Here is a 24883-nt window from a genome sequence, read left to right on the forward strand (position 1 = left end):
TCTTTGTTTACAATGATATCCGCACAGCGAACATCTACATGAGAGCATAACTATATAGATATTTTTTTTCATGCTCTTCAATTTTATTTTATTTTAAAAATTTTAAAAATGCCCTTTTTATCATTTTGTTGGTACCTACCGCTATATTATTATCATGAATTGTCATAGGTAGCTCACTGTTGCCTGTTGGAAGTTAGAACCTTTCTTACTGTTAACATGATATGTAGTGAAGGTGATTTTCTCCTAATCCTTGTTTATACTGTATATGTGGATGATGAGTCGTCTTCGTCTTTTCTTTTAATTATCTAATCTAATCCGCAATTTATCTTTATAAGATGTCTTAGGTCATTTGAATTTGGGACATCTCCGAATAAAGTGTAGAGAAATATCACTAAACAAATTAAACCCTAATTTTAAACATAAACACAAATCCACATACTCATGTAGTGAATAGTTAATAGTTTATAACTATTTAAGGGATTAATTCATATAAGTCATAACTTAAGAAGAATTGATTCTTATTTTTCAATTTAGTGACTATTATATTGTATATCTGCAAATCTCGTTTGCCTGCCGTTGGCTAGAGTGAGCTTTCAATGTGTTTCATTTTTCTCCAGCATGTGCTTTGGTTTGATAAATGTTGACTAAAGTTACATGCATTTCATTTATAGAATGTCTAGAATCATGCATTCCGACTCTCTTATATGTGGGTGCAATGCATTCACCTCATGTGAAGGAGTAAAGAAAAAGTTTTAGGGGGTAAGTTCCTAATTTGATAAACAATCTAGGTGTGATGGTAAAGTATAGTTTTACTTTTTCTTTTTGATACGTGGTAAGAATAGTTCATTCAATTCAAATAAGTTTGAGTTTACTACTTTCGTAACATTTATTTTTTTTTATTTTTATACAAACGATATTCTACTTTAATTTAATCTAAATTACTAAAAGAAGTATTAGAGTGGAGAGCACATTCGATTTCTATCTAGCCGACTTGATAAGCCATGTCTGCAATTCATAATATTTACTCAAACCGCAAATGTAACACTTTTTTACATATCCCACTTCCCAACCTTTCCATAGAACCACTGAGCTAGCTGTGTATATAGGCCATATAAAATAGACCAAATCCCAGACAGATGTCTTGTTTAATGATCTTGACTGTTTGAGTTGGAGGTACCAAAATATATCATATTTTCCTTTCTCCGTATTCGGGGCACATAAAACTTACTTTGTCCCCTTCTCTTTGCCCCATCGCTTTACCACCTAGAAACCCAGTATTACTTGCTGAGGAAAAACACATATTGATTTTGATTTGATGGTTAAGATTTAAGATTTGATTATTATCCTCATTTAGATCCATCACTAAAACCCTAGACAAGACCATCACAAACTTCAAGACCCAAAATTGCACATTTACGTATCAATTAATACAAACACACATATCGCCTAGTCCTAGAGTCTTCTTTCCCATTTCACACTCTTAATTAAGCCTATATTAAGGAAACCCTAAAAACCTTGGAGTTAAAATCAGTCACTGAAACATCGAGTGAGGCAAACATGGAGAGAGAGAGAGAGAGAGAGAGAGAGAGAGACCAGTGGTTAACAAGGTGCAACAAAGCTAACAAAGCCAATCACATATCAAATATCAATCAAAAATTAACATCACAGATTAAAACAAAAGTAAACATAAAAATGAAAAGAGAAAGCAGTTGGCTTGGCTTTGTCACCAACCCATAAACGAGCCCTTCACTTCTGTGCCACATGAAAGTTGTTTAGCTTCCAAACCCAGAATAGAAATGCCCCTCTATTGCTCTCCTGATCATCTTTACTCTCTTTTGAACCTTCTTTTCTATTATATATCTCTTCTTTCCTCTTCCCCATTTCACAAAGCAAAGAAGAAGAAGAAGAAGAAGAAGAAGAAGAAGGAGAAGAGAGAGAGAGAGATAAGTCTAAAACGAAAATTGAGAGATATGGGGAGGGGCAAGATTGAGATTAAGAGGATTGAGAACTCAAGCAACAGGCAGGTCACTTACTCTAAGAGAAGGAATGGGATCATTAAGAAGGCCAAGGAAATCACTGTTCTATGTGATGCTAAGGTTTCTCTTGTCATCTTTGCTAGCTCTGGAAAGATGGTTGAATACTGCAGCCCTTCAGTCACGTAGGAACCTGCAGCTCATGCTTTTCTGCTCATGATTTTTTTTTCTTTTTTGGCTTTTTAGGTTCTTGGTTTTTCGTTTTAATTTACTGGGTTTCCTTCAAATTAAAAAATAAATAAAGGGTTTTTTTCGTTTATATTTTATGAATCTAATTTCTTCTTGGTGTGAAGGGTGACTGATATCTTGGACAAGTACCATGGCCAGGCTGGGAAGAAGTTATGGGATGCCAAGCATGAGGTTTGATCTCTCTCTCTCTCTCTCTCTCTCTCTCTCTCTCTCTTCATTTTTGTGTTTTTTGCTATCAAAGATCTGTTGGGTTCTTCCTTGGGCCAGATGGAAACAAGCATGATTTTTTCTTTGCTCAAAATATGTCAAGAAACATGAAGTATGATTTCTATGAGCAGATCTACAAATAGGATGTACTAGTTGCTCTCTTTCTCCGGCTCTGATAGTTTTTCTGTCCTTCTTTATTGACAAAGAAAACTGAAACCATGTGAAATGTAGCATCCATGAACAGATCTGGTAATAAAATGTTTTTCTCTCCCTTCCTTTTCTTTGCAAAAAATTCAAACAACTGAATGCATATATAAGCATGTCTCACAAATATATAAGAAACGTCTTTTCTTGATATAAATATACATATAAAATCTCCCTGTGTACCCTCTGGTTCCTTGACTGATACAAGCATATAAACCGGCTTATTATACACACTTTTCTGCTAACAGGTCTGCATATGAAAATAGACCCTTTTACATGGGTTTTTATATTTCTTTTAATACTAAATTATAATGTTTTTATTTTGTTTTCCTTAATAATTAAACGAATTAACTATAAGGGTTTGCAACAAATGTGATAAACTCCTGACAGAATCTCAGCAATGAAGTGGATAGAGTCAAGAAAGACAACGACAGTATGCAAGTCGAGCTCAGGTAGTTTAATTGCACTCGTCATCTTTCTCTCTCTCTCTCTCTCTCTCTCTCTCTCTCTCTCTCTGTGGAAATGTTTAAGTATATATATTGTTGTTGCAGGCATCTGAAGGGGGAGGATATCACATCTTTGACCCACAAAGAGCTGATGGCCTTAGAGGATGCACTTGAAAATGGCCTTGCAAGTATCCGGGACAAGAAGGCAAGTCTTGCGCAATAATATAATTTCTTGTGTGAGAGATTCTGCTATATATATAAGGTTCTAACTAGTTATTTTTTGTTGCCTTTTTGTCACAGTCCAAGTTCGTCGACATTCTCAGAGAAAATGTATGATGATTAATTAATACCTTGAGTTTATTTAAATTTGCTTTTTAAATTATGTCACAACAATAGGCATGAAGTAGTAATACATGATAATATATGATATCATGTGCTATTTTTGCCTAACTTTTTGCATTGTTTCTGTGCTGGTCTCAGGAAAGAGCACTGGAAGAGGAGCATAAGCGCCTCACTTATGAGCTGGTAAACTCATCGTTAAAACTGTTCAGGATGTATACACACGCATATTATGTACACAGGCACACATGCCTCAAGCAAAGGGTTTGGTTTATATAACTACACTGTTAATCACATCACAAACAGTTTTAATCAATACAAAACTATTTTTATCACATCGTAGATCACATCTCTAATAAAGTTCACCCACTTTGATCTATAGACATGATGCGCACTACTAGAAAAAAGGACAAAACTCACGGATCACCTAGCCACAGTGCACAAAGAATGTCCGTTCTTGGTTCAATATATTGAGAAATGTTAACCTGATTCAATAACACATGATCATATATACATATCCATTTAATACATGCATGATACTATATATGCAAGTTTTGGTGTATTTTATTCATTTGATTGTGCAAGATATTGAACACATGTCATACATGCATGGTTCAACTACTTAGGTTTCACCTGCAATATTTGTTTCCCTGTCAACCACATTGATGGAATTTTCAGAATAGGGGCACGGTTTTGATGAGCAAGTTTATTACTAGCATTTGTAGAATTTGCACTTATTTTTATCTTAAATTTGTTTATGCATTGAGGAAATAAAAAAGAACAACAAAAATAATACTTGCAGCAAACTCATCAGTTTCATACATAAATGATATAATCTTTTGTTCAATTTTTGCAGCACAAACAGGAGATGAAAATTGAAGAGAATGTGAGAGAGTTGGAAAATGGGTATCATCAGAGGCTGGGGAACTACAACAACCAGATACCGTTTGCCTTTCGTGTTCAGCCTATTCAGCCAAATCTGCAGGAGAGAATGTAATGCATCTATATTTTCATCTGTCAGGAAATGCTATCAACTTTCCATGGTTTGTAATAGTAGAAGCTTTCGTATAAGCTAAGTAATTTGTGAAACTTGTAATAACTAAGGTGTGTGCACGAACTTGGTTTGTGGAATAATCACTGTTTTGTCTGCTACAACATTACCTAATTATATATGTTTGCCTATATATATATATATATATATATACTTCTGTTCATATTGCTCCATAGCGACCCTAGCTAGGTCTAAATCATACTAGCCTACACATGTAATGCACGAAGATGGAAGTTATGGCAAAGGGGAGAAAAAAAGAAAGGATTTGTGGGAGTGAGAAAATGGTACTCCTCCTCCAGCCCTTTTATCAGTTCTCAACTTCTCATGCTAGATGTGACAGAATTGTTTGTGATATGTCCCTTTTTGTTAATATTAATTTGATTACCAAATGAATATACGGTAATAGAAGGCCAAAAAAGAAAGAAGAAAAGATACTAGATAGATAGAAAGGCCCAAGCCCAGGCCCAAACAAAACATGTGCTGTATTTTTTATTTACAAAAATAATAATAATAATAATCATTAGTGGTATAACTCGGTTGGTTGAACTCTTCCACCTCCACCCATGTAGACAGATGTTCAAAATTCCTAAGCACCCAATGAATATTTATGTGTAACCCTCCTTCCCAATCGCTTGTACTCCAAAATAAAAAAATAAAAAAATCAGTAACTTGAAAGTTAGGCTCCAAAACAATCATAATGTACTTTTTTCAATGTCTCTATAGTGGTCAATAAACAATCCTTGTTTAGTTCGAATGTGCTACCTACTGCGTTCGAGTTCGAATATCCCTTCCTTTAGATTATATCAAAATATAATATTTCTTGTATAAATAAAAAAATAAAAAATAAGTGGAACAAGTTTTCAAAATTGATCTCATTCTTATTTTATAATTATTTTTTAGTCTAGTATGCCATGTAAAATAGTAAGTTTCTTTTATCAAATAAAAACTCACTACATGCGGAAATGACCAGTACGAACCGAAGTCAACATACACGTCTGTGCCGTTTTCCAGATTATTCATGCATTTCAAAGGAGCCCTAGCCACGTACTCACTTGCAAGCCCAAATGTCAAAGCGACGTCACCATCGGAATCGGGTACATCGGTAATTTAAGTCTGTCTCAAAGTTCCCTTAACATGAACACAAAGAATATGCTTGTGCGCTTCGCATACTTAATAAATTAATATTAAAAACTTTGTTCTTAACTATTGCACAACCACCGGTAACGTTAATCAATAATAAAGGTAATAAATTTGTTCTGTAAAACCCATATATCACTAACGATTAAGCATTAGCTGGTTAATAAGTTAATACAATGCTAATCACTTATTTTGGTTCACTCTATAATGCAATCACATAATCATAATAATTAACTCCTCTTTCAAGAATTATCTTTACAAAAATTCACCTACATCGGCAATCTTTTAGCAACTTTTTCTTACTGTGAATATTTTTTCTTTGTTTATCGCAATGATGTGTCCGTCTTTTTATTTTATCATAGTTAAATAACAAAACGATTTTTGTAGTTGATGTGAAATTTTGTAGAAGTGATCTCTAAATAAATATATGAACAATGAACAGTTCATATAAGCCCACACAAGTAATTAGTTTTGTATTAACTTACTAACTAGTTATTCCTTTCTCTCTCCATGAGTTCCAAAGAAAAACTTCAGTGGGGAGGAGGAAGAAGCGTTAATGCCCCTCTTCGCTCTTATGTTTTCTTTCCCTTTATTTTGGATTAGTGAATAAAGCATTTTCAACCATCCTAAACAACAATATTAATGTATTATAAAATAATGTAAGACATTTGTTTTCAATATTAGTTTCACTTCACAATGACCATCATGTATCCTAGTTGATGTAAGATATTTGCTCTTAATGATCTCCAAAATGCACACAATCGTAATCGTTTATAAAGATTAAGTATAACACGAACACAAAGATTATTCTTGTGTGCTTCACATTCTTACAAGTGTATATCAATAATTGATGTAAGAGGATTGTTTAACGATCGTTACTAAACGATTGTTTGAAGTTCAACTTCAATCTAGGGAGTGTTGCAAAGTGGCTCATGTTATTGCCCATTTTGCTTTACATGAACAAGGTCCTTATTATTGGTTAAAAGAAGGTTCTGTATGACTAATGAATTGTATTATTGATGATCTTATATTGTAACCAATGCTTCCGTTTAGTGAAATTTACTTATTTTAGATAAATAAAAAATGATCGTTATATCAATAATTAATGACATAGATTTTTTTTAACCGTTAATGTATGAACAATGATTAATGTAAAACCATTTACCAATGATTAATAATCGCCCACATATCAAAAATTAATTTGTCACGTTGATAATTGTTTTTAAGATTCACTTAACATGTTATAATATGAACAAAAAAATATTCTTGAATACTTCACATACCAAATGCACCAATCATTAGATGTTTGTTTTTAATTGTTATTCAAATCAACCGTTAATGCATGTGAAATTTACACACATTAATAGTTAACAATTTTATTATAAGCAAATATTTCCAATATTGTTTCCATCTAAACAAAGGAAATTACCCTTTAACGGTCACTCAAATGGACTGATTAACAATGCTAATATAAGTGAAAACCTATACAAATCCGTGATGAACTATTGCTGCATAAGCAAATTATTTGCAAGATTCTTTCCCAAGTGAAAGAGGAAACCCTTTTTAAAAATAAAAGAAAAGAAAAGAAAAAGGGAAAGAGAAAAAGTTTCCGCAACCGATAAATAGTTGGTTTGTGTGAATGGCGAAAGTGCCCTTAACTAGGACACTTGTCCTACAAAAAACCAAGCCCTACCCCACAAAACCGAGGAGGGTGAATTGGTATAAGGCGAAATCGTCCATCAAATTGATAAAAAGCCGTCCCTCTCCCGGTCGGAGCCTTCTGCAGTTTTATTTTATCTAAGTTTCTTTTCCCCCTTTAAACCGTTTTCTTCTTCGCTTCACAATAAACACAACTCCACCAACCCCCCCCCCCCTCTCTCTCCCCTCGTCTTTTTCACAAACACAAAGCAAGCCAAAAAAAAAAAAAAAAATTTAAGAAAATTTAGAAGAGCCATTTTTGTATTAATATAGATAGGCCTCTTTCGTCTCTCAGTCTCTTCTTCCCTGCGCAGGTATATGTTTATCTAATCTCTTTTGCTGTTCTATATTTTTTGTTTGGGTGATCTTTTGATTAATGTATGCGTGTTGTGTGTATGTATGTATGTGGGTTTGTTTTTGTGTGGCGTATATTTGTGTATGTGCATTACTTCGCCAATTTTTAGATTTGGGGTTTTGTTTGTGCAGAGGAAGTCAAGGGAATGCAATTTTAGGGTTTTCTCTCTTGTGCGCAGACTGCTTTGGATAAGGTGTTATTTAACGGGGAATAGAAAGCAGAGTTAGGGTTTGGTTTGGAGGTGCATTGCATTGGGTTGGGGTTGATTTTCTTTGCCAGGGTCAAATTTTATTTTCTTTGATCATATACACTTATACAGTGTTTGCGTTAAATGGGTAAATTTGCTTAGTTTAGGATGGCTTCTTGTGAAAATTCGGCTTTTGTTGACGGTCTTTTGTGTGAGTCTGTTACAGAGCAGCAGATGGGCTCAGAGATTTTGGTGCAATCTATTTCTGAGCTGCCCTCCTGCTCGGACGATAAGTCTTTACTTGATTCTAATGTGGACCCTATCAGTATATCAGATAGGTCTCTGGGATTGTCTAGGAATGACAATGCTGATGCTGGTTGTATGAGCTGGGGTGAGATTGTAGATGTTGATATAGGTGGTTTGATGGGTGAGCATGAAAATGCTAATGTTTCGGAACCGGGAAATATTTTGACCAGGGAATGGGGGCTGAACAGATGTTGCTTGACTGAAAGTCAGAGTAATGTTGATGACTCAAATAGGGAAGGTGGGCCCCAAGGTGAGGATAGATCTGCTGGTTCATTTGGGGACTGTGAAATCCCTTTGGAAGTCATACCTCAGACTGTTTCACCAGGACATGGTATCCAACAGGATGAGCAAAGGTATGATAATTATCTGTTTTCTGAAGGGGTTAGGGAAGTTACGGAAGAGATGAAGAATGATATCCATGAACTAGTCTCTCCTTTACAGGGTTGTGAAATTCCCTCAGAATTAGCTGACATGGAAGCTTGTGGAAGCTCCCAACAAGAAGAGAAGGGTTTCAACATCATATCTGGTTCCTCTTTTGAAACTGCTTGTGAGGAAAGTGTTGTTTTGGCCAGGATAGAAGCAGATTTGTGCAAGAGTACATCACCTAAACGGGATGGTGGAATGCCTTCGGAAGTATCATATGCATGTGATTTAGTAAGTAATTGTGTCTGGAAGAATGAAGAGATGGAGGACAATGGTGTTAGTGGTCTGAATAGTCTCTCTACAGAAAGGACTACAGAGGTTGTTGAGACGAGGTGCAACCAAATATTGCCTTCACAAGGTTTCACTCAACAGAATGATCAGAGGAGTGATAAGGTTAATGGCGGTTCCTTTGTTGAAAGGGCTACAGAGTATTTGGAAGAGACAAGTGATGCTCTGCCAGATGAAAGGGCTTTAATTCACACCCAGATATTACCTGTAAAAGCTAATGTTTACTATTCTAAGGAAGGTTCTTCCAAAGTAGCCCCTGACTGCGTTATTGAGAACTCTGTTTCCATGCAGTCATGTCAAACCTTTGGGATTGCCAATAACAGTGTCAATGGGCCCTCTGCTGATAGTGTTACAGAGGTTGTTGAGATGGAAAGCCATATTGATGCGCACAATCAAATAGTGCCTCCAGAGGGTTGCCAGAGGGCCTTTGAAGGTTCACACGTGTCAGATTCACCAAGTGTTTGCACCCAAGAGAATGGCGAGAGCAATGGTAAGATTATTGGTTTTCTCACTGCCAAAAGGGTAACAGAGTTTGAAGAACAGAAAAGTGATGCTACAACCGACATAAAGGTTGAAATTGGTGCCCAGATATTACTACTGGAGGAAAAAGCCTCCAATCTGAAGGAAGGTTCTTCTGAACTAGCCCCCAAAAGTATTCATGAGAAATCTGTTTCTATGCAATCGTTTCAACCTTTTGATATCGTCAACAGTGGTTCTTCTGAGAAGCTGGATGTACCAGATAAGGATTCTCCTGCTCATGTTGATTCTAGCACTTCATTTGACCGTTATGGAGAGATGGATCATGAAGGAAATGATAATGTCAGAGTTGATTGTGTTTCTAACACCAAATGTGTTGCATTGTCTTCTCGAAGGAGCGGCCGAAGCCGCAAGACTCAGACAAAAAGGGCTCCAAGGAAAGGCAGGAACACATCTAAAGTGTTAGACCCGCTTGGAAGTGTTGAAATTGTCTTCAAGGCTGCTGGAAGGAAGAGGAGCTGCCTTTCCAAACCAGCTCGTTCTTCTATCTGGGGATTATTAGGGAATGTTACACAATCTTTTGAAGAGAGTAACAGGCTTGAGGTCAGTCAAGGTCTGATTCAAGGAGGATCACAGAAAGGAAGGGGTGGCCAAAGAAGTGGAAAACGGAATCCAAGTGGGGCTAGTGGAAACTCACGAGGGTCAAGGGGGAAATGCCGTGCTTCAACTAATCATGTTCGTTTGAAGGTTAAATTGGGGAAAGAAATGGGTAAAAGTTCTTTCTATATCAGAGTACCTGAGGTTGTTGATAACACAGCATATGAAAATTCTGTTGAAAAAGAGAATGGCATTGAGGGTAATTGGAATAAAGAAGCCACTCTTAGGGAGGATAAAACTTGTCCAGATGCTCCTCTTCTGGATGGAGATCTGGCTAATAAGGACTTGGAGAGTGTTGTTCTTACAGAGAATTCAGCTGAAGATGTGATAGAGAATTTTCCTGGGGGTTCATCTCATACAATTGCTGTATCATCAGGAGGATCTGTTGGGACTAACTATAGAGATCCTGGAACTTCACCTGATTCAGAAGTAACCAATTTAGTTCCGGATGCAGATGTTGAGGCAAGACCACTGGAAGATTCTAATGGTATTGTTTTGACTTCTGACAAGGCTTTTTCTGCTTCTGGAGACTTTATTAGCACTAAGAGAGGAAAGAAGAAACATAAAGTACCTCATGCGGAAAATTGTGTTCGGGAAGATGGTATACCGTGTCCAGCAAGCATAAATAAAGAAAAACCATCAAAACAAGATGGACGCAGACAGAATGTTAGTCAGGATTTTTGCCCTAGTGAGACATTCACTTCATCCACCTGTGCAAATGCTTCAAGTAATTCATCAAGCGACATGGAATCATCTTTGGAGCCCTTGCGTTTGTCAGGAGAAACTGATCATGGAATTTCTAGAGATGTTCTCGAAGTTGAAATTGGTGCAGAAGCTAAAACACATTGCAATCTAGATGTAGGCTTAGGGTTATCAAAATCACAATCCTCAAAAACTAAGGGACTGAAGCCTCCGAAGGGCAGGTCCAGAGGCTGTGGCTCAGCGAGCAAGAAAGGTAATTATCATAGACTGAGGGAAAACCAAAAGAAGTCTGTTAATCAGAAGAACGCTATGGAGAAGGCTGTTGGTGATCAGGTTGCCTTCAAAGTGGAAAGTCTTCCAGAATCAGGTACTTGTTTGTTATCAAAATTGTTTATGCCTGTCTATGCTATATATGTGTGTGTTTGTGTGTGTGTGTGTGTGTGTGTATTCTTTTCCATCCAACCTTCTTATTTTTGTTTCCACTGTTTATTATATGCATGTTTGAGCTGATTTTACATGCTTTAATGTTGCAGATGATCACTTAGTGGATGAAATTAGAAAATCCAACTCTGTCAAGGATGCTGTATGCATAGGTGTTCCCAACTCGGACACTGTACCTGTTGACTTAGATAAGCAGTATGCACCGCTGCGTAATGCTTGGGTGCTCTGTGATGATTGTCATAAATGGAGGCGTATACCAGCTGAGCTTGCAGATGTTATAGATGAAATAAAGTGCACATGGTAAACCATTCATTTCTCATTTAACCATACAGAATCCGTAAAAGGGGATAATTTAAGCATATGTTTTTCTTTTAAATATTGTTTTCCGTATTTTTATAGGATCATTAGAGTTTACCCTATGCCATGGTATTTAGAGCTATGGTTTAATACACTAGGATAAAGGGTGTTCACTTTGACGTAAAAAAAGAGGTATTTGACCTTTGATTTAATAGATCCTTTGAGTTTTTGGGATTGTTTGGTCCAAAATATTGATGGTTGGTCTGTTATTGTTTCCTTATATTGGAACTTGAACTGGAGCAGCTTTTAAGCCTACAAAACCAACCGTCCCCTAAAGTTATACGAATTGCTCAGATTTGTTTTTCTACTTAGGTTGGTATGATTTGTTGTCTTTCTTGATAGTTTTGTTAATAGCAATAATCGTATCCATTTGTTGTATTTTCTTACTTTGTACCTTGGCATAATAAAATTTCTATCTACTAATGTTGCTTGTGTAGACAAATGTGTGGTTTGTTCCTATTATATGTATTAATCTCTAAATCTATTTTATGGAGGCGTACATGGGAAATATTTCTGTTAAGATTATTCCTTGGAACTTTATTCTAATATTGTACATTCGATTCAATTTTGTAGGACCTGTAGAGATAACAAGGATAAAGCCTTTGCTGATTGCTCAATCCCTCAAGAGAAGTCAAATTCAGAGATTAATGCAGAGTTGGATATATCAGATGCGTCAGGTGACGAAGATGCTTCCGTCACCCGATTAAATTATAAAGAATTGGAACGTCGGCGCCCAACAGGTATATGTTATTGATTTGTGATAGAAGTAAGATAGGGTTCAACTTTTGCTCTCTCTCTCTCTCTCTCTCTCTCTCTCTCTCACGCACTCATTGACGCTCATGGACATGCAAGTTTACACATATCTGGGATTTAATTCTAATCCTTATTTCGGTCTCAATGCATTGCAGTTTCCCAACAGAATGTTGCAAGCATCAAAACTAATCAGTTCCTTCATCGTAACCGTAAAACTCAGACTATTGACGAGGTTTATGCCGGACTTAAATTTTTTCTTAACCTGATTATTTTAGTCATTTATGTCTGTAGCGGGCACGCGCGCACACACACACACACACGAATGGAGATGTGCTCAAACAGGGTGTAAACTATTATTCTTTGCAGAAAAATGGTGTGGTGTGGACCGGGCCTACTCCCCCCTAAGTATTTTATATCCTGACAGTACCCTAAATTTGAAAGCTTATCTCATCTGTTGTGGAAAAAAAACGCATGAATTTCTACAAGGCTTCTAGTCATAATTTTGCCTTCATCAGTAATGTGTACTGTAAAAATCTGATGAGAATTGTGGCTTTTCCGACTAGTGTACATAATTTCCTAATTCATTTTTTTTTTCTCAATTTAATCAGATAATGGTTTGCCATTGCAAACCACCTTCAGATGGCCAGTTGGGTTGTGGAGATGATTGCCTTAATCGAATGCTTAACATTGAGTGTATTCGAGGAGCCTGTCCTTGTAGAGACCTTTGTTCGAATCAACAGGTATTTTAGCTTTTCCTTATGGCAATTTTTGTTTTATTGTGCAAAGGGAATTGTTTTAGTTAAATGATTTGTTTGCAGTTCCAAAAACGCCGATATGCCAAACTGGAGAAGTTTCGATGTGGGAAGAAGGGTTATGGGCTCAGGTTGCTTGATGATATATTTAAAGGGCAATTTCTCATTGAATATGTTGGAGAGGTAAATTGACAAAATTCAATTATTATTTTTTTTCTCAATTTGTTTGGTTAATGCAATGGTGAATTCAGTGTAGAGAAGTTATTAACTTTTAGTGCTTTGGTTGGAATACAAAGCTAAAATTACTTTGATGTGTGTTTTTGGTTTTTAATCATAAATGCTAATATATAAAGGTACACCCAGCTTTGGTATGTCCTCACTTGATTTTTTTTATTTTTTTTTTATTTTTAAGTCCAACTAGTCTGATTCACACCAAATTCTACGCCAGCTTTTATGCACCTATCAACGCTAACTTGCTTATAACATTTAAACCTTGAAGCACTAACATCATGCCAGATAGTTGAAATTCACTTCTTACACCATTAGATTTTCTTTTCTAATGCTCTCATAGTATCCATATTTGTTTGAACCACTTTACTCTTTTCTCTTCTTTTAGTATCTTTCATTTCTAAGATGGTTCTCCTCAAGTATCTTTCGTTTCTAAAGATGTTTCTTTTGGTATAGTCTTCTCAGATGCATTGCACATGCAGGGCTCTAGAATGTAAGAAAATTCACCAATTTATGACATGACTGAGCTTTAGGAAGTATCAGCTGCAGCCTTCCATTTGATTTTTTTGTTTTTTTTGTTTTTTGTATTCATTTATTACGTGGAACAATGAAGTGTGGGCGAGGGCTCTCTTTTTGTTGCACAAACCAATTTCATCACTCATTACAAAGTGATTGGAAAAAAAAAAAAATACAAAATGAGGCACGCAGCTTATTTCTTCCTTCAGTTCAGCAGATTTAGTTTATCTTGAAGTTATCTATAGGAAGAAAACCTTTCAGAGATAGAAATTTATGTGTGAGCGGATTTGTGGCTTCCTATGAGGGCTTATGTCAATTTATAAGAAAAGATAAAAAGAAGTAAAAATCTGTCACAGCTAATGGGTTAAAATATTCAGAGTGGTTTCAACTTCTGTTCTTGTACTCTAATTGTTGGTTTCAGTGTTTGATTGTGTGTGCGATGTGTGTGTTATGTATGCTTATATGTATATGCACAGGCAATCAGATAGAATGTTACCCTTTATTTACCTGCTAAGATCTTTTACTACATCGTCCAAACAGGTGCTTGATACACATGCTTATGAGGCACGGCAAAAAGAGTATGCTTTAAAGGCTCACAGACATTTCTACTTCATGACATTGAATGGCAGTGAGGTTTGTATTTTTCTTGATTTATTGGCGTGAAAAGTTCTAGGTTTTCATCTCTAAAACATATTTAGTCTTCATGTATCTTTGGGTCCTTTGTAATTTGCATGTCGCTATGTAGCCCCATAAGTATGCTGCATGATGTGATACTCAGATTGGTGTTATTGACTTAATGTGGCCTACTTGCAGATGCATAACAACATTTGGACTATACCTTTTCATTAATTTAATAGTTATTAGGTTATATCAAGTTAAGCTTCTGTTTCCTATTTTTAAAAAAAGTTATGTAATTATATTAATTTTTCCGGACATATGTTCTTTGCAAATCTTATGTGAAAATAAGATAATTATTTTGAATCTGCGCATTGGGTTGTATATAATGTTATACTGCCATTTCTTTTCTCTTTTTTCCTGATTATCTTGCTTGTCGCATTTTACTGCGCTATTGATGAGTTTTCCTTTTATTTCAGGTAATTGATGCATGTGCAAAGGGAAATTTGGGGCGTTTCATTAACCATAGTTGTGATCCTAATTGTCGCACAGAAAAGGTGAATGTTAATATGAGCAAATTAGTTTTATAAAGATTGTTAGATTCTTTTTGTTATATACTTGGTCTGGATGAGCCTTTTTTTACTTTTGGCAATAACGGCTTGTAGCCCAATCAGATTTCCCTCCCCCTGCCTCAATAAGGGATATTGCCCCTTAGTTACAAAGGACTTTGGTGTTGAGTTGTGCCAATTTGGATATACCACTAAGGGAAGTCCATATTTGTACAATATATTTTATGGATATGTTAATTGATTAGTTTCTCTTGCAGATTGTTTCCTACTTTTTTTTGTCCTTTTCCACATGATTTCCATTTTTTGGACCTTTATTTTGAAAATAATTGTTGGGTAAGTATAATGTGGTGAATTAATGGGTTATATTTTGTTTAGGAATGGGCTGTATGAAATCCTGCTAAGAGGACTGTTAGGCATGGACGTAGTGATGCATGTTTGTCACATTTTTATGTTAGTGAGGCATATTCTGCATACGATCAATTTTCTTTCAATCATTCCTTTGTATTAAATGTATGAAAGTTTAAGTCTCGTATAAATTCCTTAGAAAAACTATATATGAATGGATTTCATGTTCTTTGTTATAATAAGTGACCCATTTCCTTTATTCTATATTTTTCTTTGGATCAACCTTATACTAGATTATGCATGTTGCTTACTTGTAATTTGCATATTTTATGGGATATTACGTTGATCTAGTGTATGAATCATTGATTCGATAGTGATGTCGCTTCTCAGCAGTTACATTCATTTTGTATCTGTACAAGCTAGAGTAAAGTTTACGGTATAAGGATTGGGACATGAGATTAGGAAGTACTCCTTTTGGGTATCCTATTACCATTCCACGTATATCTAATATTTGGCCTTTCATTTTTTCTTTTCCTGGTTTTGGGATGCATTCGACATTACATCATTTCCTGTGCTTGTTGCTTAAGGAAGCTCATTTTTTTGTTTGACTATTACTCTTCTTTATACTCTAAACTCCCTTTTTCCTGTTCTCAACAGTGGATGGTGAATGGAGAGATTTGCATAGGACTATTTGCATTGAGAGATATAAAGAAGGTATGATTGCGCCTTGCACAGTTATTTTCATGCTTAATTTCTTTGTTAGAGGCATGATCCTGATGTTTGATTGCTTGAATTGCATCATAAACATAATTTGCATGGCTTCCAACCCTTTATAAGCAGGAAAAAATCAATTTTTAGTTCCACATTTATTTACCTTAAATCCTATTAAAGCTGAACATGACTAAGGGCTTCACTTTGTTGCTTATAAGATAAAGGGTAAACATTTTTTAGGTGGGGTTATTGAATAAATTTAGCTCCTTTTTGGATGAGCCATTTGATGTAGCTGCATTTTATTCAATTATGAAACATACGCATCCTCTGACGTTTCTGTTTTGGAGTTTGATGATGTGTTATATGAGATAGATGGTTAAACTAAGTCACAGCTGCCCTTTTTAGGGACTTTACTATGTCATTTCCAATTATAAGCACGCAATTCAAGAAATCCGTCCACATATGCAAAAAAAAAATTGTGGTATGCAATTTTTGGGTTAAACTTTTTTTACCGGTCATCTCTTTGCAAGTTTATCATTTTAGCACCCTTGTCATCGATTGTTCCTAGAGTTAACGATTGTATTGCTTGTCCCAACTGTAAAGCTTCTTCTCTGGAAAGATTATATTATCAGTTATTTTAATTTGCTTTGTTTTTATCTTCTTCTTTCAATCTACTTTTCCTTGTCATTGATCTGTGTTCATACTCACCATTTTGTATCTATGTCCATATAATTATTTTTCAGGGCGAAGAGGTGACATTTGACTACAACTATGTAAGGGTTTTTGGAGCTGCTGCCAAAAAATGTTATTGTGGCTCAGCTCAATGTCGGGGTTATATAGGTGGTGATCCTCTTGATAGTGAAGTCATCATTCAAGATGATTCAGATGAAGAATATATTGAGCCCGTGATGATTCCAGAAGATGGTATATCTGAAAAGGTGGAGAGTGCATCTACAAATAAAGAAATGGATAAGTCAACAATTGCTGTTGGGGAATTGGAGTTTACCACACAAAGGGAGGAGTCCGTGAACCCATCTGAATATGCTGTTTCGCATATACATGATTCACTGGAACTGGAGCACTCAAGACAAAAATTACCATCTTCTGTCCAACCAGTTGAAGCTTCCGAACATAAAGAAGAAACTAGCAGACCCATGTCCGTTGTTCAGCAGGAGATTTTAAGGGAAAATGAGACTAAAGAAAAATCCTCAAGCTCATTTGAAAGACTAGAGATTGCTTCTCCAATAAAAGTTCTTAGCAAGTCTTTATCTGATGGCATTGATGCTAACAGGAAGTCCAAGTCTGACACCACTGAAGATAGGCAGGTTTCTTCTAAAGTGCGTCCTAATGTGAAAACTTCCCGTTCATCCAGTTTTGTGAAGAAAGGCAAAGTGAGGATTATCCCAAGTGGTAACAAAATTCAAGTGGCAGCCAACAAATCTCATGTGCTTTCTATCAAACCCAAAAGATTAACAGAAGGTTCAGGTAAGGGATTCTTTGTATACTTGTTTTTTAGAAAAAAGAGTGATGGATAATTGATTAATTGAGGCTTGATGCTCTTCAATGCTTGCAGTGGAGGAGAAGCTTAATGAGCTGTTGGATGTCGATGGAGGGATAAATAAACGGAAAGTAAGTAGCTGTGCCATTTTCTATCTGCTAATGTACTTCATTTTGTGGGTTTCCTTGTCATATTATTGTTCTATTCTGCATTGGAGCATTATGGACCTGTACATTGTCATAATACACCTTGCATTGCTTGGTTTTGTTTTTGAAACCTGTGTGCTGGTCCATCTCTGCTACTGAGCACACTGCACCATATTTTCTTTTTAGTATTTTCCTTTTGAATGTTACTTCTGAAGCCTATTGCTGGAATTTTCCAAAACCCTTTCTTGTGTCGAATTAATAATGATCATAATCTTTTCTGCAAGCAATTAGCCTTGACAACCTCTCTTTTTCTAAATTTTATTCTTATAGGTTGTCTTTTATGTTGGTAGTTCATGTATGCATGGTTTTTTCTTACAGGATTCCACTAAAGGCTACTTGAAGCTTCTGTTCCTAACTGCAGTATCAGGTGATAGTGGCAATGGTGAAGCAATTCAGAGGTTATTTGAAATCTTTTACTCCATTTTCTTGTCATGTGTCGTAATATTGTTCACTTAACAAGTTTCAGTTATTGTCGTTTAGATGAAGTGTTTAGTTGACAGTTCTCCAGTAAAAACCCTTTTTTTTTCTTTCTTTCTTTCAGCAATCGAGATCTTTCGATGATCCTTGATGCGCTTTTGAAAACAAGGTCACGGGTGGTTTTGATTGATGTAATAAATAAAAATGGTGTGTATCCTTGCTTTTGTTGCCTTTTCTGCTTATCTGTATACCCTTTTTGGGTTGGGAATGGATGAATTAATTAATTGTGCCCTCATTTGCTTCAAATTGATGAATCAATTTTTATTTATTTTTTGGGTAGGTTTGAGAATGCTACACAACATAATGAAGAAGTACAGAGAAGACTTCAAAAAGATACCAATCCTCCGGAAGCTTCTGAAGGTCTCTCTCTCTCTCTCTCTCTCTCTCTCTCTCTCTGTGTTTTCATGTGGAGTGGCTTCAGGGATTTAAGAAAAATTGATAGAGAGAACATTGCTTTATTAATATTTTGGCGTTCTGCAGACTGCTGACTAATGTTATCCTCGCAGGTCCTAGAATATTTGGCTGTAAAGCAGATACTTACGTTGGAACATATTACTGGAGGTCCTCCTTGCCCTGGAATGGAGAGGTAATTATTTGTTTCTTCATTGAATATCCTTTATTAATTCTCTTTTCTCCTTTCTTTTCTTGTTTATTGGGTGGCCATGTGAGAATGGAAGTTGGTTTCAGATTTAGTGAACGGAAGTGTTTTGGACAAATTTTTCTAATTGCATTGTATTTTATGAATGGGAGCACTTCTCATATTATGATTACCTTTTTTTAATTCAAGTTGAATTGTATTTAACTTCCAACAAAAAAAAAATGTATATTTAACTTTTGGCTGTGTTGCTTATTTCCCGAAAATTTTGTTTCTCTGCAGCTTTATGGAGTCAATGCTATCATTGACAGAACACAAGGACAAACAGGTCTTGTTTTGATAATCAGTTTAGATTCCTTAATCATTTAGTATGTTCTTCTGTTAATAGAAATATTTGCTTAGGGGCTTCATTTGATGTTTTCTATAATATGTGTCCTGATGCATCAATGAATGAATATAACTACTCTGAGTTTAAATCGGTTGAGTATTTTACAGGTCCACCAAATAGCACGGAACTTTCGAGATAGGTGGATCCCTAGACATCTCAGAAGACATGGCTTTGTAGACAGGGATGATAGCAAGATGGAATTTAACAGGGGTTCAAACTGCAACAGATTATCCACATCACATGATAATTGGCGTGATCAAAGTGGAAGGTCTACTGACACTATAGATAGTATCAAGCAATCAGTGCTTTCAACGACTTCTGTGAGTACAGGTGTCCAGGACTGTTCTGCACCTTGTACAGGTGGATGCCCAACCAGTGTGACAAAAGTTCGCAAGCGTAAAAGCCGATGGGATCAGCCAGCAGAGACAATCCCTGATTCAAGTTCACTGCAGAACAAAGAACAGAAGACTGAGTCTGGATTGCATAGACCTAGTCCATTGTCTGGGACAGGTGAAGTGGCATTGCATTTAGAGAGGGTGAGTGGCGACGACGGAAATTGCTCAAGCAGTGTGCATGATTACTCTCAGCAAAATGATGGAGCTCAGATCAACCTTGAGGATGTTCCTCCTGGGTTTTCATCTTACATTAGAACCCCTATGGTTTCATCTATTGCTTCGTCATCATTTTGTCCTTTGAAGTGTCCTGCTGCAGTTATAGGGCATCCACAAGAGAAATTTGTTTCTCGCTTATCTGTCTCGTATGGATTTCCACTGTCAATGATGCGGCAGTATGGGACACCACATGCTGAAACTGTAGGGACTTGGGCTGTTGCACCTGGCATACCTTTTCAGCCTTTTCCACCATTGCCCCCGTTTCCCCGACATAAGAAAGATCCTTCACCTTATCCTACCATCAATCATGTATCAGGTAATCAACCTGCAGGAGGACAACCGGACTGGTGTGTTCCTGCAACTTCTCAGTCTGAAGAAAGCACTCCAAGCACAACTGGTTCCAATCAGGCAGACTTTGGCAGTCCATGTGCAAACAATCAATATTCATCTAAACGAGTTAGAGAATCCTCGAATGATTTGGGAAGGAGATACTTCAAGCAGCAGAAGTACTGGAATAATACAAAATTGAGGACCCCATCTTTCAGTGACCGAAACGGGTGGGGATGTACTGGAAACAACTCCGGATGTGGTACAGCAGATGGCATAGGCGTAGGACATGTAGCAAATGAGCTTAGTACTTCATATTGTTCAGAGGATTTAAGCTATAGGGTGGAGAAAGCTGGGAATAATGTCAATCAGCATTCACATCACCATTAATCAACATTCATTCGTAGGATGAGCTACTTTTGCTTTATACCTCAATGTGTTCCCAATTCTTTTGTTTCTGGGTTTATTTAAATGAAATTTTATTCAATGTTCAAGTCTTGGAATTGAAGTTATACTACTAAGACCTCATGAAAAAGATGCTCCTGTCTGGTGATGTGCTCTTATAAAATATTGATCCATCGACTAACACCTCAAAGAGGTATGTCATCTTTTATTTACATTATAAGGCTTATGAATGATTTTTTTTAAGATATATAAAAGGCATTTATCAATTTTGAACCCCCTTCATAATGTTCCCCTTGACTTTTTTATTATAATTTTTTTATTATTATAGGATTGTATGGCGTGCATTAATCTCGAAAGCATGATTTATATTTTGTATTATTAGGTTATCTTCTCTTGTAATATAGTAACCATGAGCTGTAATATTAATAGAAAGTTTGCATCTCTCTGGTTGATTTGTAGAGTTAATTGGTTAGTTTATTATGTTATTATTGCCTGTTAGGTTAATTGTGTTCATATCTGCCTTTTCATCATCTCTGATTAGTTATTGAGGATGAAAATTATTTATGTATTGTTTGGTACTTTTGCAACGTTCAGACTGAATACAAATGGGTGTTTCAACTGTAATAAGATTTTACTGTACCACTTATCTATCCTCGTTATGATTTACTACAGTGTGATTCCTTTTCTTTTTTGCTCTTGTTTACTTGTTTAAAGTTATTAGGGTTAACTGTGTTGCAACATCTGGAATCTTTTACTTTAAGGATGGCAATTCTTGTTAGAGTCGTTTATGTGATTTCGTAATTGTGTAATTTGTGTTAATTACTGATCAGATTATAGTTAATCTGTGTAATTACTCATGTAACATGACTCATTAGTATTTCAACATGTTTATATTTGTCTTGTGTTGGAAAATGGATAGACCGAGAACTCATACTACCCATTAAGAAACAAGAAAGATCAGTCATTTTTTGTCATGTCATATATAAGTTAACCCGTATTCAACACTAACTTGACCCGTGTATTATCCTTCTTAACGAATCATATCATATACAGGTTTACGCCAAGTAATGGTTAATCCGAACTGGTTAACAGGTTCGTGCGGTTAACCCGATCCGGTTAACTTTCGGTCCAATTTGAATATTGCTACAAGTTGCCACCCCTTCTTATTCAGTCTACTGGCATCAAAATTAACTTCAATTTTTCAGCAAAGTTAGCCATCAGAAAGCTTTGCAAGACCTACAATAAATAAAGTATACATATGCTTCTCTATTAATTATTTCAAGTATTTTCTACATGAGAAGAACAGATCTCCAGATATAGTATCAATTATTGCTCAATCTCCTCCAAAGAAGGATGATTTTAAAAAAAATGTATAAAGAAAAGTACATACACTATATTCTCTTCTCTTTTTACTTTCTTTTTCCAATCTAATGCAACTGAGCCATTTACAGCATGGGAAGAATACCATGCATAATTCATCAGAATTTCCTTAGCATGGTTCTGATGTGAACTATGCACCATGTTTTCACGAATGTTTTGTGCTTCCTCCAGCCACAGAAATGCTTCCCAATCACCTTCTTATAACTAGGCCTCTGCTGCACCATGATCCAGTATTTAGCCATGTTCGGCCGGCCACCTATATACTCATCCTCCAAATTCAAGATCACTAACCGTGCGAGCACCGGAATGAGCATCACATCTGCCATGCTAAACTCTTTCCCGGCTAAATATGCCGTTTCATTCAGCTGTGTTTCAACTTCATCAAGAAGTCTTATTAGGTGTTCCTTGTCCTGTTTCAAAACATCCGGGTTTTTCAACTTTTCTTCCGTCTCATATGCTTCTTTTAACTTCTTGTGATAATCAGCTGCCAAATCAGGAGTTTCTGCCATTCGAGCAATGAGCACCTGCCTTAGGAATTTAGAGACATAACGACGGTGCTTCTCTGGGATGTGACAAAGTGTGAAAAACTTGGGGTTCCATTTTTGTATCTTATGCATCCATTCAATGACTTCACTGCTGCTTAATGGGATGTTCTCATCGCCTGATGAGACTTTTGCAATTTTTTCTAAATATCTGGAAAAACAGATAGATAGCAGTTCAAAATCTTCTACATTGTCATATTCAACATGCTTTGGGAAACAAGAAAACACTGCTTAAACATTGAAATAGAAAATTAGAGGAATTCAGTCTGATGCAAATCTAAAGTGACTTCCAAACTCAATCTCATATTTATAGTAACAAGGAGTGAAGAGTGAAGTATGTAACATACTGAATGATCTCAATCGTGTCGAAAATGACATGGCCGCCGTTCTGGAAAACTGGGAGTTTTGCGGTCGGATTCATCCTGAAGAATGAGGCATCCATGTTCTTGCCTGTTACAGGATTGACATGGAATGATGTATAATCAATGCCTTTTTCCTCCAAAGCAAATCTCACTCTTTGGCTGTCCAATGAGAATGGGTGGTGATATAACTGCATGGTTTTTGTTACCGCAAGCAGTATGAAGAAATTGGGCTCTTTTGTTCTGTCTCTGAATGTTGAGTTTCTGCAAATGGTAAGAAAATGTCAATTAACATCTTCCACAATAGCTTCAAGCATAAAAAGTTCAACACATGATGTAATTAAAAACAAACCAAGCTTCAATTCCTATTGCAAAACTTTGCTTCCCAAAACCCATTAAGAACTGAAAATCCACACCACCAAAGCAAATCACAGAGCACCACTTTAATCAACTCAACAGTAAACATATCAGAGCTCAGCATACCAATCTGACCGTGTCCATGACAACTCAAAAGTTAGAGACTTGAAAGCTCAAGCTTCCCAAACTTCAGGCTTGAAGCTTCCAAAACTCCCAGCGGAAAATATTCAATGGAGAAAACAAATAATTTGCAGACCAAAACTAACTGAAAATTAAGACCCCAATAAAGCTTTTTGACAAATACAGTCAAATTCATAGCTTGATTCAACTTCCCCCCACCCACCACACACCAACACACCCCCAAACAAAAAAAAAAAAAAAGATTCTTTGCAACAAAAACAAGAAAGAAATTCAATTGACAAGAACCTGACGATAGGAAATAGTGATTGAGAACTTACCCAGAAGATGACAGAAAAAGAAAATAATAAAAATAAAAATAAATTGCCTATTTGGGCTAGGGTTTTTGAGAACTCTGCAGGCACACGAAGAAGCTTTTGACCTCAAACTGGGAAAATAAAAAAAGGTTAAAAGGGAATTTTGGTTATTGAATTTGAAAGCAAGGCAATGAGAAAGGGAACAACTGGATGGGACGGGGAAGGACTGTTTAACTGTAATATGTGCTTCCAAAGTTGCAACTGGAAAGTGCACAGGCAACTATTTGGTACCTTTACTCGCTCAAGTAAGATGGGACACTGTACTCTCTCCCTCTCGTTGGACACGTGTCCACCTGTACTTTTTCCAGCTTGACTTTATGACGTCATTCACAAGGTCAACTAGATCACGATCTTTCTGTCCGATTAACCACGTGTGTAGTATATGTACCTATATCCCCTCCTTTTTTCTCTTTCATTCTTTTCTTCTCTCTCTTGTTGCAAAGTTGGGCACGGAATTAAAAAAATTCTAAGAAACTATAACATGCGATTCTTTACGAGTCCAAGAAAAAATGCGCAATTCTATGGAACATGAATTTTCAAGTAACATAGGTCGGAAAGTTACCTGCAAAATTTGATAAGACTTTACGGCCGGTGAGGGGGCACCGATGTGGTGTCGGTTAATAACGCTTTACCGATTATGTTAGTAACTTTGTAAGATTGAACTGTGGTAGGTTTAGGGTTCATAATATATTGTACATTGGTTAGTAGTGGAGATATTTATAATAACTTGGGAGGGATATACATCTAATTAGGAATATAGAAAACCTACTTGTTTGTAATCTCAAAGATAAAAAAGAAGCTAATGACTATCTTGCTCTTAGCTTTTTTGAGCTAGGTTTAGACCTTTCCTTTCTTGTTGAGGAAGGAAATGTTCGAAACCGGTAAATACTTGAGGGGTTGGTGGAGATTGTTTATTGTCACTCTTTATTCAAAGCGATTGATCGTCTCTGCGAGAACTTAATTTCTTATTTCTAATTTGAGTTATTTGGGTTTGTTCTTAGTATTGGGTTGTGTGTAACTTGTTCTAGGGTAACTAGGGTTTTGTAAGGGAGCGTATAAATACATAAGTTTATAGTGTTAGTCCTTGTGTGTGATCAAAGTGGAGTAATGGATTTGAGGGTCTTGTCTCTACGATTTTGAAATACCGACTGAGAGACTCAAATCACCAAACATGGGTTTGAATATTTGTTTGAGTAAAGAAACTTGGGCTCTACATAAGAACTTATATATATTGTCTGTTGGGCTTGAGCTTTAGGCC

General features: G+C 36.2%; 3 protein-coding genes across 10 annotated transcripts; 2 read left to right on the forward strand and 1 right to left on the reverse strand.

Moving 5' to 3' along the window:
• Positions 1-1868: 1868 nt before the first annotated feature.
• PI (K-box region and MADS-box transcription factor family protein) lies at positions 1869-4632 on the forward strand. Its single transcript, XM_008221353.2, has 7 exons — positions 1869-2158; positions 2327-2393; positions 3024-3085; positions 3185-3284; positions 3380-3409; positions 3560-3604; positions 4275-4632. The coding sequence occupies exons 1-7, from the start codon at positions 1971-1973 to the stop codon at positions 4413-4415; spliced, it is 633 nt and encodes a 210-aa protein (XP_008219575.1). The 5' UTR covers positions 1869-1970; the 3' UTR covers positions 4416-4632.
• A 2733-nt stretch (positions 4633-7365) lies between these two features.
• EFS (histone-lysine N-methyltransferase) lies at positions 7366-20705 on the forward strand. 6 transcript variants are annotated; one of them, XM_008221352.3, is made up of 18 exons: positions 7374-7618; positions 7791-11066; positions 11233-11440; positions 12071-12237; positions 12406-12482; positions 12859-12990; positions 13069-13185; positions 14287-14379; positions 14841-14918; positions 15933-15989; positions 16730-17471; positions 17560-17615; positions 18009-18088; positions 18232-18314; positions 18448-18527; positions 18674-18753; positions 19045-19090; positions 19258-20705. In XM_008221352.3, the coding sequence occupies exons 2-18, from the start codon at positions 8015-8017 to the stop codon at positions 20476-20478; spliced, it is 6369 nt and encodes a 2122-aa protein (XP_008219574.2). In that variant the 5' UTR covers positions 7374-7618; positions 7791-8014; the 3' UTR covers positions 20479-20705. The 6 variants fall into 6 exon arrangements, with proteins under 6 accessions (XP_088901240.1, XP_088901239.1, XP_088901237.1 ...); XM_089045110.1 differs by having other exon boundaries at positions 8073-11066; XM_089045112.1 differs by lacking the exon at positions 7374-7618 and having other exon boundaries at positions 8376-8505; positions 8594-11066.
• Positions 20706-21735: 1030 nt separating this feature from the next.
• Positions 21736-23834, reverse strand: LOC103319898 (Glutathione S-transferase family protein). Of its 3 annotated transcripts, none has more exons than XM_089045116.1 (3): positions 23590-23834; positions 22763-23038; positions 21736-22566 (listed from the first exon to the last, which is right to left on the reverse strand). In XM_089045116.1, exons 2-3 carry the CDS (start codon positions 22969-22971, stop codon positions 21972-21974), a joined length of 804 nt encoding a protein of 267 aa, XP_088901242.1. In that variant the 5' UTR covers positions 22972-23038; positions 23590-23834; the 3' UTR covers positions 21736-21971. The 3 variants fall into 3 exon arrangements, with proteins under 3 accessions (XP_088901242.1, XP_088901243.1, XP_088901244.1); XM_089045117.1 differs by lacking the exon at positions 23590-23834 and adding an exon at positions 23258-23447; XM_089045118.1 differs by lacking the exon at positions 23590-23834 and adding an exon at positions 23127-23256.
• Positions 23835-24883: the final 1049 nt, after the last annotated feature.

The sequence above is a fragment of the Prunus mume genome, linkage group LG2 (assembly GCF_029339155.1).
Source record: "Prunus mume cultivar Tortuosa linkage group LG2, ASM2933915v1, whole genome shotgun sequence".
NCBI lineage: Eukaryota > Viridiplantae > Streptophyta > Magnoliopsida > Rosales > Rosaceae > Prunus > Prunus mume.

Bases quoted from the DNA above. Each gene is read 5' to 3' on its own strand.
- EFS (XM_008221352.3), top strand. From the start codon at position 8,015: ATGGCTTCTTGTGAAAATTCGGCTTTTGTTGACGGTCTTTTGTGTGAG. The intron at 18,089-18,231 runs GTTATTTGAAAT...TCTTTCTTTCAG, and splicing joins AATGGTGAAGCAATTCAGAG to CAATCGAGATCTTTCGATGA. The intron at 18,754-19,044 runs GTAATTATTTGT...GTTTCTCTGCAG, and splicing joins CCTTGCCCTGGAATGGAGAG to CTTTATGGAGTCAATGCTAT.
- PI (XM_008221353.2), top strand. From the start codon at position 1,971: ATGGGGAGGGGCAAGATTGAGATTAAGAGGATTGAGAACTCAAGCAAC. The intron at 2,159-2,326 runs GTAGGAACCTGC...CTTGGTGTGAAG, and splicing joins TACTGCAGCCCTTCAGTCAC to GGTGACTGATATCTTGGACA. The intron at 2,394-3,023 runs GTTTGATCTCTC...AACTCCTGACAG, and splicing joins TATGGGATGCCAAGCATGAG to AATCTCAGCAATGAAGTGGA.
- LOC103319898 (XM_089045116.1), bottom strand. From the start codon at position 22,971: ATGCAGTTATATCACCACCCATTCTCATTGGACAGCCAAAGAGTGAGA. The intron at 22,567-22,762 runs GTATGTTACATA...CTGTTTTTCCAG, and splicing joins GACACGATTGAGATCATTCA to ATATTTAGAAAAAATTGCAA.